Below are 16610 nucleotides of genomic sequence, written 5' to 3'. Positions count from 1 at the left end.
GTCTCCTTAATGTGCTAAATCAATCTGTGTGGCCTGGTGGGTGAAAACAACAGCACTGCTGGCTGATGAGACAAATCTGTTTTTCTTTCTTCCTCCATCTCTCTCTTTGGCGATCTTTTTCATTCTCTCCCCCTATCTCTTTCTTTTTCAACACAAGCCCTTCACATTTCCCTCCCTCCCTTTCTCACCTGCAGGGAACCCGTCCCAGATCTCCAGCCAGTCGTAGCGACACAGTGCCCCGGGTGGAGGGGCGGTGTCAGGCTCCATGTCGAACGCGTCGAAGTCCACCACGATCTCGGACATCTTGGGGGCGATGACCATGAAGGTGCAGTCCAGGTTGTTGGGGTACTTGTCTGGGAAGCCTGGCGTCTTTATTACGCCCTTGGATGAGGTGAAGTTTCTGGAGCACTCAGGCCCTGTGGAGAAGTTGAGAGAGGAATGTGTATGGTATGTTAAGCGTTGCATGTCATTATCCTGTTTTGATGAATAATATTTGCGTCAATGGCTGTAGGTTTTTGTCTTCAAGCTTGTATTAAATATATTAGTGCTGTTAATAAGCTCCATTCTTATATGCCTGTAACAATAATCATAGTTGAGGATCTGAAAACAAGAAAGGTGTTGCCATAACTAGAATGTTGTAATTTAGGATTATTTGATGGGCCCTGTGGTTCATGGGCCCTGAGTCCATTTACTCCATTATCACTGAGGTGTCCACTGAGCCTGTTCCTATTGGTCATACCCTAGGTGCCACTAGCTGGCTATGTCTGTGTTTTGACTGGGGGGAACTGTCTGGTATTTATTGACTGCTGCAGTCAGACACAAACACTCTGGGTTGTTTTTGGAGACGTCGCCCAACAAACCCCTCACCCCAATTACACCTCACCCCAACAAACCCCACCCCAACAAACCCCTCACCCCAACAAACCCCACCCCAACAAACCCCTCACCCCAACTACACCCCACCCCAACAAACCCCCAACCCAACTACACCCCACCCCAACAAACCCCTCACCCCAACTACACCCCACCCCAACAAACCCCTCACCCCAACTACACCCCACCCCAACAAATCCCTCACCCCAACTACACCCCACCCAAACAAACCCCTCACCCCAACTACACCCCACCCCAACAAACCCCTCATCCCAACTTCACCCCACCCCAACTACACCCCACCCCAACAAACCCCTCATCCCAACTTCACCCCACCCCAACAAATCCCTCACCCCAACAAACCCTTCACCCTCACTCCACCCCACCCCCAATGAGTCTCAGTCAGGAAGAGACCACTCCCCACTGTGAAGACTGAAGAGCTCTTTTCATGGTTGCTCTGCTGAAGAAGTGGCCTGAAGAAACGATCTGGCCCCTGTACACATTCAGCTTCTACAACTAATGTACAACATGTTCAATACAACGGTTCTGGTGACACAACAGAGAGCTTGCGCTGTCTCCACAATGCTTTGTGTAATTATTTTACACAATTGTATAAAAAAAAACATTGCTCAAAATGCATAGTACAGTGTACAGGACCTGTGAGCCTGTTGGTAGACCCCCACATGCCTATGAAGACAGACACAGTTCACCTCAGTCCAAAAGCCAGGGAGTCACTCGACCCTCTTCCCCTTGTCATAAAGGGACATGTGCAAGCCCAGGTTACTGTTGTAACATTGACTGCTCTTTGTAAGGAAGACGAGATGACAGAGGCACACAGCGTTGATGAGAGATTGTCTTCCCTGCACATACGCCCATCAATGAATCTCCTGCCAAACTCCACCCACTTTGATGGAGACCCTTCCCTATCTAAGCCACAGTTTGAAGTGGTTCTGTAAAAATGGCCGTCTTTCAAAACCACAAGACGTGTTTTTGGTTCGAGGAATGGCAGTGAAACGACAGTGAGAGGAGAGAGCTAGACAGATATAGCCTTACGGTTCTGTGGAGGACCTGGTGTGTATCATTTACACAACCATTGATGCATATTATGTGGTCAATGAGAGGAGGAGCTCTGGCAATGGCGGGCAGATGTGCTCCATTTGTTTGTTGTATCCCAAATGACACCCTATTCCCTATATAGTGAGTGCACTGCTTTTGACCAGGTCTCTGGCTGAAAGTAGTGCACTATGTAGGGAATAGGGTGGTATTTGGGACGCAAGCCATATTCATTAGTCACCCTGACGATATGCTATCTTTAACACAAATGGTGCTTGTCGTCATCACGAGAGCCGTTAACGACCAATTCCAGTGTTGCGTTTCTCTCTTTGTAATGGTAGACTTGTAGTCAGCGCCGTAGCTTGGTTTGTCACAGTATATTACATTGGTAAATGGGAGCATAGCCATAGAGGGAACAACAGGGCAATATGCTTTTGCGAATGTAATGGGTTTTTAAATGTGACAAGAGGGGACTCCAACATGTCATGGGATTATGTAGGCGGGACAATTTTTAACTCATACACTTGGGTGTGTCCCAAATTATACCCTCTTGTACCCTATATAGTGCACTACTTCTGACTACAACTTTTCGAAGATACAGTGCACTATATAGGGAATAGGGTGCCATTTGAGGCGCACCTTGGTTAAAACAACCCACATTTGGCTGCCCCCATCCCCCCACCCCATCCCCCCCAACTCCCCCTGCCTCTACCTCCCTCTGCTGTTCTAGATTCAGATTCAGCCTATCCTTGCCAGAGCATCCATTTAATGTGTAGGTCACCCTCAAACCTCCAATGACAAACAGCCCATTAACTAAATGAGCCTGGGGTCTCCTGCACCTGTCTGGTACATCCTCCCTACTCTCTCTCTCTATTTCTCTCTCTCTGTCTCTTTATATTTCTCTCTTTCACTCTCTCCATCTCTCTCCTCTATCAATTCTCTCTGCCTCCTTTCCTCCTCTCCTCCACCCCCTCTCTCCTCTCTCTCTCTCTCTCTCTCTCTCTCTCTCTCTCTCTCTCTCTCTCTCTCTCTCTCTCTCTCTCTCTCTCTCTCTCTCTCTCTCTCTCTCTCTCTCTCTCTCTCTCTCTCTCTCTCTCTCTCTCTCTCTCTCTCTCTCTCTCTCTCTCTCTCTCTCTCTCTCTCTCTCTCTCTCTCTCTCTCTCTCTCTCTCTCTCAGACTTGAGCCTGTAAAACCTTGAACAGAAGACTCAGCCTCTTAGTGCCAAATCCTTACTCCCACTTAAGTCGAATTTACCCTTAGTCTCCCGTTGCTATCAATGAATCACTAAGTGAACATGTGACTTAAGTGGAAGTTAGAATTTGCCCCTAAGACGTTAAGTCTGTATTTGAACAGAGGGACACAAGTAATAACACACAACAGTTAGAAATACTTCACAAACGGTTCAACACCATATCCAAAGAGGCTGACCTGTCTTGAAGACCTCGTAACGTACGGAGAATCCAGCCCCGTGGGTTTCGTAGTCGGACACAAACTTGATGAGAAGCTGGCTGCCGCTTGAGATGATAGGGGAGGGGGCGATCTTCCCACAGAACTTCCCCAGGGTTGGAGCCTTCTCGTCCCCACCGTTAAACACCTCCACATAGTCATACCTGAGGAGAGGACATAGGAGAGGATCAGTGTAAGACTTACTGTACAAAACTGCTGCTGCTATAGCTAACAATAGTGTAGTAGTAGTAGTAGTAGTATAAAGCCTTGTCAGAGCCAGAACGACCCGTAGAAAGGCCTCCCGAGTGGCGCAGTGGTCTAAGACACTGCGTCGCAGTGCTAGCTGTGCCACTAGAGATTCTGGTCTCAGACAGCGGTTTGGGTTAATCATACAATAGCTCTGCTCCTCAAACCCAACTCCTTTGTTAGGTTTAGAGATTTGACCACACGCCCTCAATCTACTGAGATGAAAAGACCGTTGTAGAATGCTATGGATGGATGATATGGGAGTTGAGGTAACTACTGAGGGTCTAAACCCACTGGGAGGGTTATAATAACAAGACAACGAAGATGAGGAAACATGAGAATGTTTGTACTCCCACGGAGCAGTGTGCTCCAGGGGTGACTTCATCTGCCTCTGTTATCAGTGTTCCATGGGAACCTCAGACAATATCACCTCACACATTATCGTCCCATAAATTATCGGCTCATGCATTGTCGCCTCATACATGGTCACTTCATACATTATAACCTCATACATTATCACCTCAAATATTATCAGCTCATTCTTAAATAGACCATTCCCTGTGTCCTACCACTCTGGGTCAGCTAACAAAGATAATTCTCTAATCTCTACAGTACTAGAATGTGCGTACATGTTTGTGTGTGTACTGTAACGTCTGTGTGTGAGTGTTTGAGAACAAGCGGAGGATAACCCAACCCTAATCTTGGTTACCCAGAAGTAAAGTTCTCGCGAAAGTTGTCACTTCCGTTTAAAGTGAATCTGTCCACAAAACATGAACCCGACCCCAACCCTTCTGTTTTATACTGTACCTAATTCAATTAAACGTAATTGGGTGTGAACTGTTAAGGCACTCTCTCTCTCATGTGTGACCGTGTGTATGTGTGTGAAATGCGGAGATGAAATGATGAGCTCATGGTGCCTGTTGGAGAACATACTACTTTTTTTCCAGGCACAGCCGAGCCAACAACCCTTTTCCTTTCTGAGCCAGCTGTGGAAACAGCCTCTGCCTGGCCTGCAAAAATAAGTCTAGGGCTACGCCTCAAATGGCACCCTATTCCCTATGTAAGTGCCCTACTTTTGACCAGGGCCCTTGTCAAAGGTAGTGCACTATATAGGGAATAGGATGCCATTGGGGACGTATCCTAGGCTTTACACACAGCTACTTCATCAGCAAGTTTGCCCAGGAGTTTGATTCTGTACGTAGACAGCCCCATCATGGTACATTGGCAGAGGAATTTCTCTCTGTGGACAAGTTGTTTTCTCATGGCTAAGAACACAAGCCCTTGTAAAAAGCTGTTGACGTGAGGTTTTAGACAATGCCCTTTTCAAGGCAACTACTAGAGGCCAGGTTTGTTCTCTCATTGGGCTCTCAGGCACCTCTCTGGGGTGTGTGTGTGTGTGAGAGAGTATATCTTTGTAACCCAGCCTGCTAACATATGGACAACACGTGAACCAATAGTATCTACTCTAACCACACGAATCAATGTGAACACACTAACCGTTTTGTTTACCCCACGGATCACACATAATGGGATCAATATGTAAAATGAAAACAGCAACACTGCAAGTACTGGATGGTACTCAAGGGTGAATTAGTATTTTCTGAATCCTGTATAGTTGACTCTTCCTAATCCCATGGCTGCTGTCTAAGCAGGCTTGATGACGACGGCTGTCTCTGTCCCACTCCCCCAAAAAACTCCCCATCCTCGGGTGGATTAGAGATCACCAATGAAGGGATCCACCTCTCCTCTTTTTAATTTCCCTGTAGGATTCACTGTGGGTTCTTTTTGCTGCCTGTGTGGAAATAGAGGGGGAAGGATGGGGTTGCTCATCCTCCTCAGCTGCTTGGCCCAATTGAACTGCAAACGGAGTGGGGTTGGGAGGACGAGGAGAGAGAGACAGAGAGAGGGAGAGAGAGCGAAAGAGAAAGACAAAAGAGAGAAAGAGAAAGGGAGGGAGGGGTTGGTGTCTGTCTGCACCAGCAGGGAGGCACAGTGTTGCATTCTGTTCTAAGACACACCATCTGTAGGGTTGCATCTAATTTTAGGGCCGGGGGAGTGACTAGGAGTGAGTGAGTTTGTCCTGGAAGTGTGTCTCTGTCTCTGGCAATGGTGTTACAGCTGTGTCTGGCTAACGGTATGTCTGACTGTGTCTGATGAGACATTTTCCATCTGCCCTGGAGCAGGACCCAGCTGAGACTCAGACAGAGTGTGTCCGTCCATCGACAGTTTCCAGTTTCCAGCCTGTTTGACACCGCAGGCTGAATTAACCCTGAGCGTGGCTTTGCCAGTGGAATCACTAATGACTTGACTTCTCTAGTGAGAGGAGAGGAGAGGATGGAGGGAGGCTGCTAGCCTTGCAGGCACACTGATTTATTCCCAGCGTGTGTGTGTGTGTGTGTGTGTGTGTGTGTGTGTGTGTGTGTGTGTGTGTGTGTGTGTGTGTGTGTGTGTGTGTGTGTGTGTGTGTGTGTGTGTGTGTGTGTGTGTGTGTGTGTGTGTGTGTGTGTGTGTGTGTGTGTGTGTGTGTGTGTGTGTGTGTGTGTGTGTGTGTGTGTGTGTGTATATGTGTGTGTGTGTGTGTGTGTGTGTGTGTGTGTGTGTGTGTGTGTGTGTGTGTGTGTGTGTGTGTGTGTGTGTGTGTGTGTGTGTGTGTGTGTGTGTGTGTGTGTGTGTGTGTGTGTGTGTGTGTGTGTGCAAGTAAAGAAAAAGCTGGCCGGGCTTGTAAACGTTCCCATGATGCCTTCCAGATGATAGATGATGGAGAGAATATAGCCGTGGGGAGGGTAACACAACTAGCATAGTCCAAATGGTAATAAGATATATGATATAGGAGGACAATTGTTGTGTTAGAATATCACATTCAGTTGTTAAGGAAGTCCTTACTTTAGGACAAGAAGGTTACTACTGTTTTAAGCCCCAGATGGACTTGCTATTGTAGTGTGTGTGTGTGTGTGTGTGTGTGTGTGTGTGTGTGTGTGTGTGTGTGTGTGTGTGTGTGTGTGTGTGTGTGTGTGTGTGTGTGTGTGTGTGTGTGTGTGTGTGTGTGTGTGTGTGTGTGTGGGCATGAATAACCTAACCAGCGATTCTACTGGACAATAAGGGGGAAAGTAGTCTATTTAACAAGGGTGTGAGGATAGATTTTTGGTTGGTTAATAGGGCTGTCTCAGTGAGCAATGAAAGCCCCAGGTCAGGCCTGTATTGCCATCTGCATTCTATCTCCCCATGGTGCTGCTTTTACAAGTCCATCTGAGTGGGGCATGATGCAAATGAATAAAAATGGCATACATACACAACATCACTGAAGTGCTAGGCAATAGTGCTTTACAAGAGGCCACTTAAAACGCTTCCCACAGGTCAAATAAAGCCTGCCGTGAACAGAATGAATAGATGTTATAATGCAGTGTTCATTTAAACATTGGAAACACATGTTATGCCCTAAGCTGTGACTGTCTGTGACCAATAAACTAGTCAGGTGCAAAGATTGTCGTCATAATTCATGTATGTTTTATGTTTGGAGTTTGACTGCTGGTATTGTTTGATTATGAGGATCTCTTGGCTGGTGCATTAATGACGATGTGTTTATGTAGGTGATCATAAGCTACACAATGTACATAGGCAGAGGATAATTACATTTACATTACATACATAATAGACAGATTTTTACATGTATAATAGACAGATTCCCTTAAGGACCAGACAGGACATTGCAAATTTCGGCCACGCGCAGGTGATCCTGGGTGTCGACAAACAACGTACCATAATTACCTGGGTCTTCAACAACAGAGCGCCATTTTACAGGTCTAGCTAAGGTGTCTAGAAACAGCGTAAGCCACTGTTAATGAGCACAATGTTACAAAACGCCTGTCTGTTCAGGCCTTGAACAAATACAGTCAAATTGAACCTAGGGGGCCAACCACTTAAATGTGTCACTATACCAAATGCCTCAGTCAGAGTACCGTTTAGGTTAAACAAACATTTAAAGTGTGTACCCAAGTCTAAATACTGGAAATTAAACGTATATACATTTGAGAGTTAACGAGAAAAGAGCCCTTTGTGAGATGACACACCGTCTACCCTTCTGCACATTTAAGTGAGTTAAGCGAAAGCAATAAACACTGTCAGTCTGGCCGCGTTTTGACATGGTTTTAGTATTTGTCACCAAGACAAGTTTATCACCCCTTTCTGCCTGAGCCAGAGGGGACATACCTCACAGAGACGGAACCCACTCCCCCAAAACATATGATGTTAATGAACTCAAACTCACCACCTCAACCTCCTCTCAACCTCCCCTGGTAATGGCCTCCTCTCCGCTCAGCTTGACAGACAAAGTCAGCATCCCAAATAGCACCCTATTCCCTATATAGCGCACTACTTTTGACCAGTACCCTTGCAGGGAATAGGTGCCATTTGGGACGCATTCCGGACAGATAGACAGGCAGGCAGACAAACACTGTCACCTTCTCTCTGAAAGAAAAGCAGTGTTCCCTAATGGGGCTTACTGGGCTGTGTGATTCCAGCCGGCTGTGCCACAAACACCTCTGTTTCAGCCTTGTAGTGTCTGACTGACCCCGAGATGGAAACACAGACATGGTGACTGGAGTCCTCATGATGATTGGTGATCAAGGCTTTTTTTCATCCATATTACAGCACAACAACGTACTTATCAATACATTAATGTTTGTCCTGGCGGTCATTCGAAAAATGTCAATACTCCATTTCTACACAGCACACCTGGAAAACACAAACATCTTTGAGTTGATTCACAAGAGTGAGCAGACCATGTCCACTCTCTTCTATCCACATGGGCAGGCAGAGGACACAGCAGTAACTCTTATTTAACTCTTACAGCCGTACTCCAGTCCACTGCCTGTTCTGTTTTGATACAGGTGTAGTCAGTGGTGATAGATAGCCCTCTAGTCCTTCCTAATTACAAGCCGTTGAGTGGCCGGGGGGACAGGGGATCTGATCTCCATCCCAAACAGTACCCTATTTACGGTTCTAGTGCACCACGGTCCATAGGGCTCTGGTCAGAAGTAGTGCACTATACAGGGAATAGGGTGCCATTTGGGACACACCTCTAATCTCCAACTCCAATCTCCAACTCCTCCACAGTCGTGTGGAGAATGAGTCAAGTATTCAAGACATATGCTGTCCTCTCCAATGATGTATATGAACACTAGATTGCTGATGCTATGTATTGGCCAATGAGATGCGCTTCGAAGCCACTTGTCACCTCAGTAGGAGCAGTCCTCCATAGGAATTAATAGAACTCTAGATGATTTCAATTAAATGTTTCAAGGACAAAATGACATGTATTTAAGATTTTAAAAAAATGTTTACCTCACATTATATAATTTTTGCCGTATGCATTAAGGTGTCTACTGGAATAAACGTGGTAAAAACAAATGTAGACATGAATAAATGCATATCCATAGCTTCCAAAATCTTTTTCACAATGGAGAGGGAGAACCAACATGGGAGACACGGTGGCTTCAAAACAGCGTTTGCTGTATATTATGCACATTATGAACACCTGCTCTTTCCATGACATAGACTGACCAGGTGAATCCAGGTGAAAGCTATGATCCCTCGTTGATGTCACTTGTTAAATCCACATCAATCAGTCTAGATGAAGGGGAGGAGACATGTTAAATAAGTATTTTAAGCCTTGAGACAATTGAGACATGGATTGTGTATGTGTACCATTCAGAAGGTGAATGGGCAATACAAAATATTTAAGTGCGTTTGAACAGGGTATGGTAGTAGGTGCCAGGCACACTGGTTTGTGTCAAGAACTGCAACACTGTTGGTTTGTCACACTCAACAGTTTGTTGTGTGTATCAAGAATGGTCCAGCACACAAAGGACATCCAGCCAACTTGACACAACTGTGGGAAACGTTGGAGTCAGTGGAGGCTCCTCAGGTGGAAAGGGAGGACCATCCTCCTCAGTGAATTTCATAAAAATAAAAATAGAGAAACATTAAAAATGTTATCCTTTAAAGATAAAACTATACTAAATATATTCACATCATCAAATAATTGATTAAAACAATGAAAGTCTACAGTAACTCTGCACCATGGTGTAGCCGGAGGACAGCTGGTTTCCGTCCTCCTCTGGATACATTGACTTCACTACAAAACCTAGGAGGCTCATGTTTCTCACCCCTTCCATAGACTTACACACTCATTATGACAACTTCTGGAGAATGTCCTCCAACCTATCAGAGTTCTTGCAGCATGAACTGGCATGTTGTCAGCCTTATCAAAGGATCAGAGAATCAATCCAGTACTGAAAGCATAAGCTAGCTAGCACTGTAGTGCACAAAATGTGGTGAGTAGTTGACTCAAAGAGAGAGAAAGACAATAGTTGAACAGTTTTGAACAAATGTATTTCTTAACAAATTAAGGAAAAGCAAGAGTGAGAGAGAGATTTCATATTTTGTAAAAAACAAAAAAAAAAACACTTTTACTTAGCTAGCGATGCACCTAGCTAGTTTATCCTACTCCAACACCGATCTGAAATAGAGAGGGGTGCTATGTTAGCTAGCGATGCACCTAGCTAGTTTATCCTACTCCAACACCGATCTGAAATAGAGAGGGGTGCTATGTTAGCTAGCTGAATGCACCTAGCTAGTTTATCCTACTCCAACACCGATCTGAAATAGAGAGGGGTGCTATGTTAGCTAGCTGAATGCACCTAGCTAGTTTATCCTACTCCAACACCGATCTGAAATAGAGAGGGGTGCTATGTTAGCTAGCTGAATGCACCTAGCTAGTTTATCCTACTCTAACACCGATCTGAAATAGAGAGGGGTGCTATGTTAGCTAGCGAATGCACCTAGCTAGTTTATCCTACTCCAACACCGATCTGAAATAGAGAGGGGTGCTATGTTAGCTAGCGAATGCACCTAGCTAGTTTATCCTACTCCAACACCGATCTGAAATAGAGAGGGGTGCTATGTTAGCTAGCGAATGCACCTAGCTAGTTTATCCTACTCCAACACCGATCTGAAATAGAGAGGGGTGCTATGTTAGCTAGCTGAATGCACCTAGCTAGTTTATCCTACTCCAACACCGATCTGAAATAGAGAGGGGTGCTATGTTAGCTAGCTGAATGCACCTAGCTAGTTTATCCTACTCCAACACCGATCTGAAATAGAGAGGGGTGCTTTGTTAGCTAGCTGAATGCACCTAGCTAGTTTATCCTACTCCAACACCGATCTGAAATAGAGAGGGGTGCTATGTTAGCTAGCTGAATGCACCTAGCTAGTTTATCCTACTCCAACACCGATCTGAAATAGAGAGGGGTGCTATGTTAGCTAGCGAATGCATCTAGCTAGTTTATCATACTCCAACGCCGATCTGAAATAGAGAGGGGTGCTATGTTAGCTAGCTGAATGCACCTAGCTAGTTTATCCTACTCCAACACCGATCTGAAATAGAGAGGGGTGCTATGTTAGCTAGCGAATGCACCTAGCTAGTTTATCCTACTCCAACACCGATCTGAAATAGAGAGGGGTGCTAAGTTAGCTAGCGAATGCACCTAGCTAGTTTATCCTACTCCAACACCGATCTGAAATAGAGAGGGGTGCTATGTTAGCTAGCGAATGCACCTAGCTAGTTTATCCTACTCCAACACCGATCTGAAATAGAGAGGGGTGCTATGTTAGCTAGCTGAATGCACCTAGCTAGTTTATCCTACTCCAACACTGATCTGAAATAGAGAGGGGTGCTTTGTTAGCTAGCTGAATGCACCTAGCTAGTTTATCCTACTCCAACACCGATCTGAAATAGAGAGGGGTGCTTTGTTAGCTAGCTGAATGCACCTAGCTAGTTTATCCTACTCCAACACCGATCTGAAATAGAGAGGGGTGCTATGTTAGCTAGCGAATGCACCTAGCTAGTTTATCCTACTCCAACACCGATCTGAAATAGAGAGGGGTGCTTTGTTAGCTAGCTGAATGCACCTAGCTAGTTTATCATACTCCAACACCGATCTGAAATAGAGAGGGGTGCTATGTTAGCTAGCTGAATGCACCTAGCTAGTTTATCCTACTCCAACACCGATCTGAAATAGAGAGGGGTGCTATGTTAGCTAGCTGGCTATGGCTATCCACTGGAACTGTTCTAAGTCAAGGTAAGCTTTTGGTTATATTAATTTATTGCGACCGGGGCCCGACGGTGTAACTGCTAAACTGCTTGCTGACTGTACACTGTGCTGCATGATTGTAGTGGGTTTACTTCTAGTAGCTATGTTGACTAGCTATGATGGTGACAAGGTTACCTAATATGGTGACATTAACGATGTATGCTGTGTGTAGCAGTTAGCGGCTATAATATGACGGGTTGGCTTGGAAGGGTATCAGGAAGGTGTTCTTAATGTTTTGTACACTCAGTGCATATCATTGGTCCTCTCCGGTCCCGCCTAATAAACAATGCTGCTTTATGAGTTCAGACAGACTTGAGGGTCAGCCTGAGGGCCTTGTGTTGCGTGAGGAGCAGATACAAGGCATAGTAGTGACGCCTGATACAGGCGTGCCTTAGACTGCATTCCTCCATGCCACTCGTGATAGAGAGTTATTCTCCGCCAGGGTCCCTGCTGTTGGTGGGCGGCTAACCATAACTTCCTATCTTTCTTCCTATCTGTCACACTATTCCCTATATGGGCCCTGGTCAAATGTAGTGCACTGTATAGGGAATAGAGTGCCATTTGAGACGCAGCCTCTTCCATGCTGAAGTGATATAGACCATCCTCCCTTTAACTGAGGACACTAACTGGGCAACCGTCTGACTCACCTTTGACCCCTTAGAGATCCTGACCTAAGCAGCAAGACGTCTCCCTGCATTCCTATGGACCTTTTGTCCACTCTGAAATCGCCTAAAGCTAGAATCACATGATCTAAACAGAGTCAAAAGCACTATTGCACCATTTTCAGCTTTGTCTCATAGATTAGACATAACATAGTAAAGCTAAATCTGGGACACTCAATTAGTATGATATATTATGTTTGGTAGGATTACATAAGACAGAAGGTTACTAAAGGTAAAAACGAATGGTCGGTGGTTGGTCAGGGTGGATGGGTGGGTGTATAACCTGAACATCTAGCAACTCAAAGGTTGCATGTTTGAATCTCATAATGGACAACTTTAGCATTTTAGCTTAATTAATTAGCAACTTTTCAACTACTTTTAGCTAACCCTTCTGCTTTAACTTAACTCCTAACCTTAACCCTATTCCCCTAATAATAACCCCTAGCCTAGCGAATGTTAGCCACTACAAATTAGAATTCGTAATATATCATATATTTTGCAAAATCGTAGCATATTCTAATTTTAGCAAATTCATAAAATATTGTACATTTAGCAAATTCTTAACATATCATACAACTTTTTATTTTTCATTTATCATACTAAATGGATGATGGACATCCACAAATTAATACAAAACATACAAAACATAACTTAATATCATACTAAATGGAGTGTCTCGGATTTACAAAAAAAAAAAAAAATGAAATGCTCCGAGACCATTTTGCTGTATTTGGCTGTTTGATGTTCAGTGTCTCATGACTGTTGTTAGCACAGACACGCATACACATCATGTTACCATGGTATCTCAAAGTCGACATATTAATAGGACAATATGACTATTCACAGTGAACTTTCACTGTCAAGGGGGACAGGCTTTGTACAAACATGCTGTAGACAGCAGGTCCTGGGTTCAAATACTATTTGAATTCGTTTAAAATATTTTGAATGTTTGATCTAGCCTGCCTGGAGTGACAGCTGAGCTTGGTGTGCTACTATTCTATTGGTCTATTTAAACCAGGCAAGGTCAATCAAGCACAGATTAAGTATTTGAAATCATTTCAAAGAGTACTTCAACCCACGTCTGGTACGCAGTTCTTGTGACTCGAGGCGTTTACTAAGTCCTGAAGACATCTGGAAGTGGGTGCTTTCTGTTCTGTAAATCCAGGGAGGGAAAGCAGCTGTAAGATCGCAGTGCAGCACTGCTCTGAATCTGAGTTTTGTCTAAACTCTCTCCTCGTTAATCTGCTCGTTAGGCCTTAATCTGACATGTGTTTTCATTTGGCTGTGCAGCACTGCAGCCCGCTGATCAGTAGGGAGGCAAAGGACCACTAATGCTCTGATTACTAAAATGCACTTTAGACTGAAGATGACTGAAGAGCACATTTTACATCCATTGTCTGTGTGTGGGTAAACAGAACACACACAGTGTTCCGTCTCAAATGGCACCCTATATAGTGCATTTATTTTAACCAGAGCCCACAAATGTAATGCACTTACAAAGGGAATAAGGTGCCATTTGGGACACAGGACAGTGTTTCGTCTGGTTTAAGCCAATGTGAGTGACTACATTTGCGTTGGAAAACCCATCCAAACAATCATGACAACAGTCTTGAGAAATAACAAGGAACACAATTGCTCAAAATCAGAATTATAGAACAGTTAATACCTATTTATATATCAAGCGAATGTTTTCTGCTTTAAACAGAAGTCCTCTGGAGGAAGTCTTTACTTATACACAGGATGGTTCATTATTTTTGCATCTGAAATGGCACCCTATTTCCTGTTTAGTGCACTACTTTTGACCAGGGCCCATTGGGCTTCTATATAGTGAATAGGGTGCCATTTGGGACTCACTCCCTCCTGTCATGTTGACTCCAAATGATGTGGCTATTCAGTGAAACCCAGTCGTGAAGTTCACAAATAGTGTTCACAAATAACTGCAAAGATCATTGTCCCAAGATGTTAACAGGCTGGCAGTGCCACTGTGCAGGGGGTAAAAATTATTGGAGTGCACTTTGCCCTAATAGAGGAAGGACATGGGTTGTACAGAGTTAAACATACAGTTGAAGTCGGGAGTTTACATACACCTTAGCCAAAAACATTTAAACTTAGTTTTTCACAATTCCTGACATTTAATCCTGGAAAAGCGTGTGCGAGTAAAAAATCCCTGTCTTAGGTCAGTTAGGATCACCACTTCATTTTAAGAATGTGAAATGTCAGAATAATAGTAGAGAGAGTAATTTATTTCAGGTTTTATTTCTTTCATCACATTCCCAGTGGGTCAGACGTTTACATACACTCAATTAGATTGGCCTTGGGTCAAACGTTTCGGGTAGCCTTCCACAAGCTTCCCACAATAAGATGGGGGAATTTTGGCCTATTCCTCCTGACAGAGCTGGTGTAACTGAGTCAGGTTTGTCGGCCTCCTTGCTCGCACACGCTTTTTCAGTTCTGCCCACAAATTTTCAATAGGTTTGAGGTCAGGGCTTTGTGATGGCCACTCCAATACCTTGACTTTGTTGTCCTCAAGCCATTTTGCCACAACTTTGGAAGTATGCTTGGGATCATTGTCCATTTGGAAGACCCATTTGCGACCAAGCTTTAACTTCCTGACTGATGGCTTGAGATGTTGCTTCAATATATCCACATAATTTTTCAGCCTCATGATGCCATCTATTTTGTGAAGTGCAAAGAACCCCCACAGCATAATGCTGCCACCCCCGTGCTTCACGGTTGGGATGGGGTTCTTTGGCTAGCAAGCCTCCCCCTTTTTCCTCCAAACATAAGGATGGTCATACATTTCTCCAAAAAGTACAATCTTTGTCTCCATGTGCATTTGCAAACCGTAGTCTGGCTTATTTATGGCGGTTTTTGGAGCAGTGGCTTCTTCCTTGCTGAGCGGCCTTTCAGGTTATGTCGATATAGGACTCGTTTTACTGTGGATATAGATACTTTTGTACCCGTTTCCTCCAGCATCTTCACATGGTCCTTTGCTGTTGTTCTGGGATTGATTTGCACTTTTCGCAGCAAAGTAGGTTCATCTCTAGGAGACAGAATGCATCTCCTTCCTGAGCGGTATGACGGCTGCATGGTCCCATGGTGTTTATACTTGCGTACTATTGTTTGTACAGATGAACGTGGTACCTTCAGGTGTTTGGAAATTGCTCCCAAGGATGAACCAGACTTGTGGAGGTCTACAACTTTTTCTGAGGTCTTGGCTGATTTCTTTTGATTTTCCCATGATGTCAAGCAAAGAGACACTGAGTTTGAAGGTAGGCCTTGAAATACATCCACAGGTACACCTCTAATTGACTCAAATTATGTCAATTAGCCTAATAGAAGCTCCTAAAGCCATGACATCATTTTCTGGAATTTTCCAAGCTGTTTAAAGGCGCAGTCAACTTAGTGTATTTAAACTTCTGACCCACTGGAATTGTGATACAGTGAATTATAAGTGAAATAATCTGTCTGTAAACAATTGAAATAATGATTTGTGTCAAGCATAAAGTAGATGTCCTAACCAACTTGCCAAAACTATAGTTTGTTAACAATACATTTGTGGAGTGGTTGAAAAATTAGTTTTAATGACTCCAACCTAAGTGCATGTAAACATCTGACTTCAACTCTATACCTTCAGCTACAATGAGAGAGCGAGAGGGAGAGAGATAGAGAGAATGTGTGTAGAGAAGAAAAATGAGAAACCGATGAGTGTACAGAGTTCAGTGAGCATATACAGTAGAGTGAGAAAAGTCAGAAGAAAAAAGAGAGGAGGACAGGAAAGGAAAAGAAAGAAGAGGAAAGGAGAGGAAATGAAAGGAGAGGGGAGGAAAGGAAAGGGGAGGAAAGGAAAGGAAAGGAGTGGAATGGAAAGGAGAGGTAATTAAAGGAAAGGAAAGTAGAGGAGAGGAAAGGAAAGGAGAGGAAAGGAAAGGAAAGGAAAGAAGAGGAAAGGAGAGGAAAGGGAAGGAATGGAAAGGAAAGGAAAGGAGAGGAAAGAAAAGGAAAGAAGAGGAAAGGGAAGGGAATGAATGGAAAGGAAAGGAGAGGAAAGGAAAGGAGAGGAAAGGAGAGGAAAGAAGAGGAGAGGAAAGGAGAGGAAATGAGATGAAAGGAGAGGAACGGGAAGGATAGGAGAGGAGAGGAAAGGAGATGAAAGGAAAGTTAAGGAAAGGCAGAGAC

The 16610-nt window shown here is 44.3% G+C and overlaps 1 protein-coding gene across 1 annotated transcript in view; it reads right to left on the bottom strand.

The window, feature by feature from the left end:
* LOC118402173 (neuropilin-1a) overlaps positions 1–16610 on the bottom strand; it is a 51928-nt gene that overhangs the window by 23361 nt on the left and 11957 nt on the right. The window contains exons 3-4 of the mRNA XM_052477038.1: positions 3356–3537; positions 189–416 (exon numbers count right to left, since the gene is read on the bottom strand). Of these exons, the coding sequence (XP_052332998.1) occupies positions 189–416; positions 3356–3537 (410 nt within the window). The remainder of the gene's footprint in view (positions 1–188; positions 417–3355; positions 3538–16610) is intronic.

Source organism: Oncorhynchus keta, chromosome 23 (assembly GCF_023373465.1).
Source record: "Oncorhynchus keta strain PuntledgeMale-10-30-2019 chromosome 23, Oket_V2, whole genome shotgun sequence".
Taxonomy (NCBI): Eukaryota; Metazoa; Chordata; class Actinopteri; order Salmoniformes; family Salmonidae; genus Oncorhynchus; species Oncorhynchus keta.
This window is presented reverse-complemented; position numbering and strand designations above follow the sequence as displayed.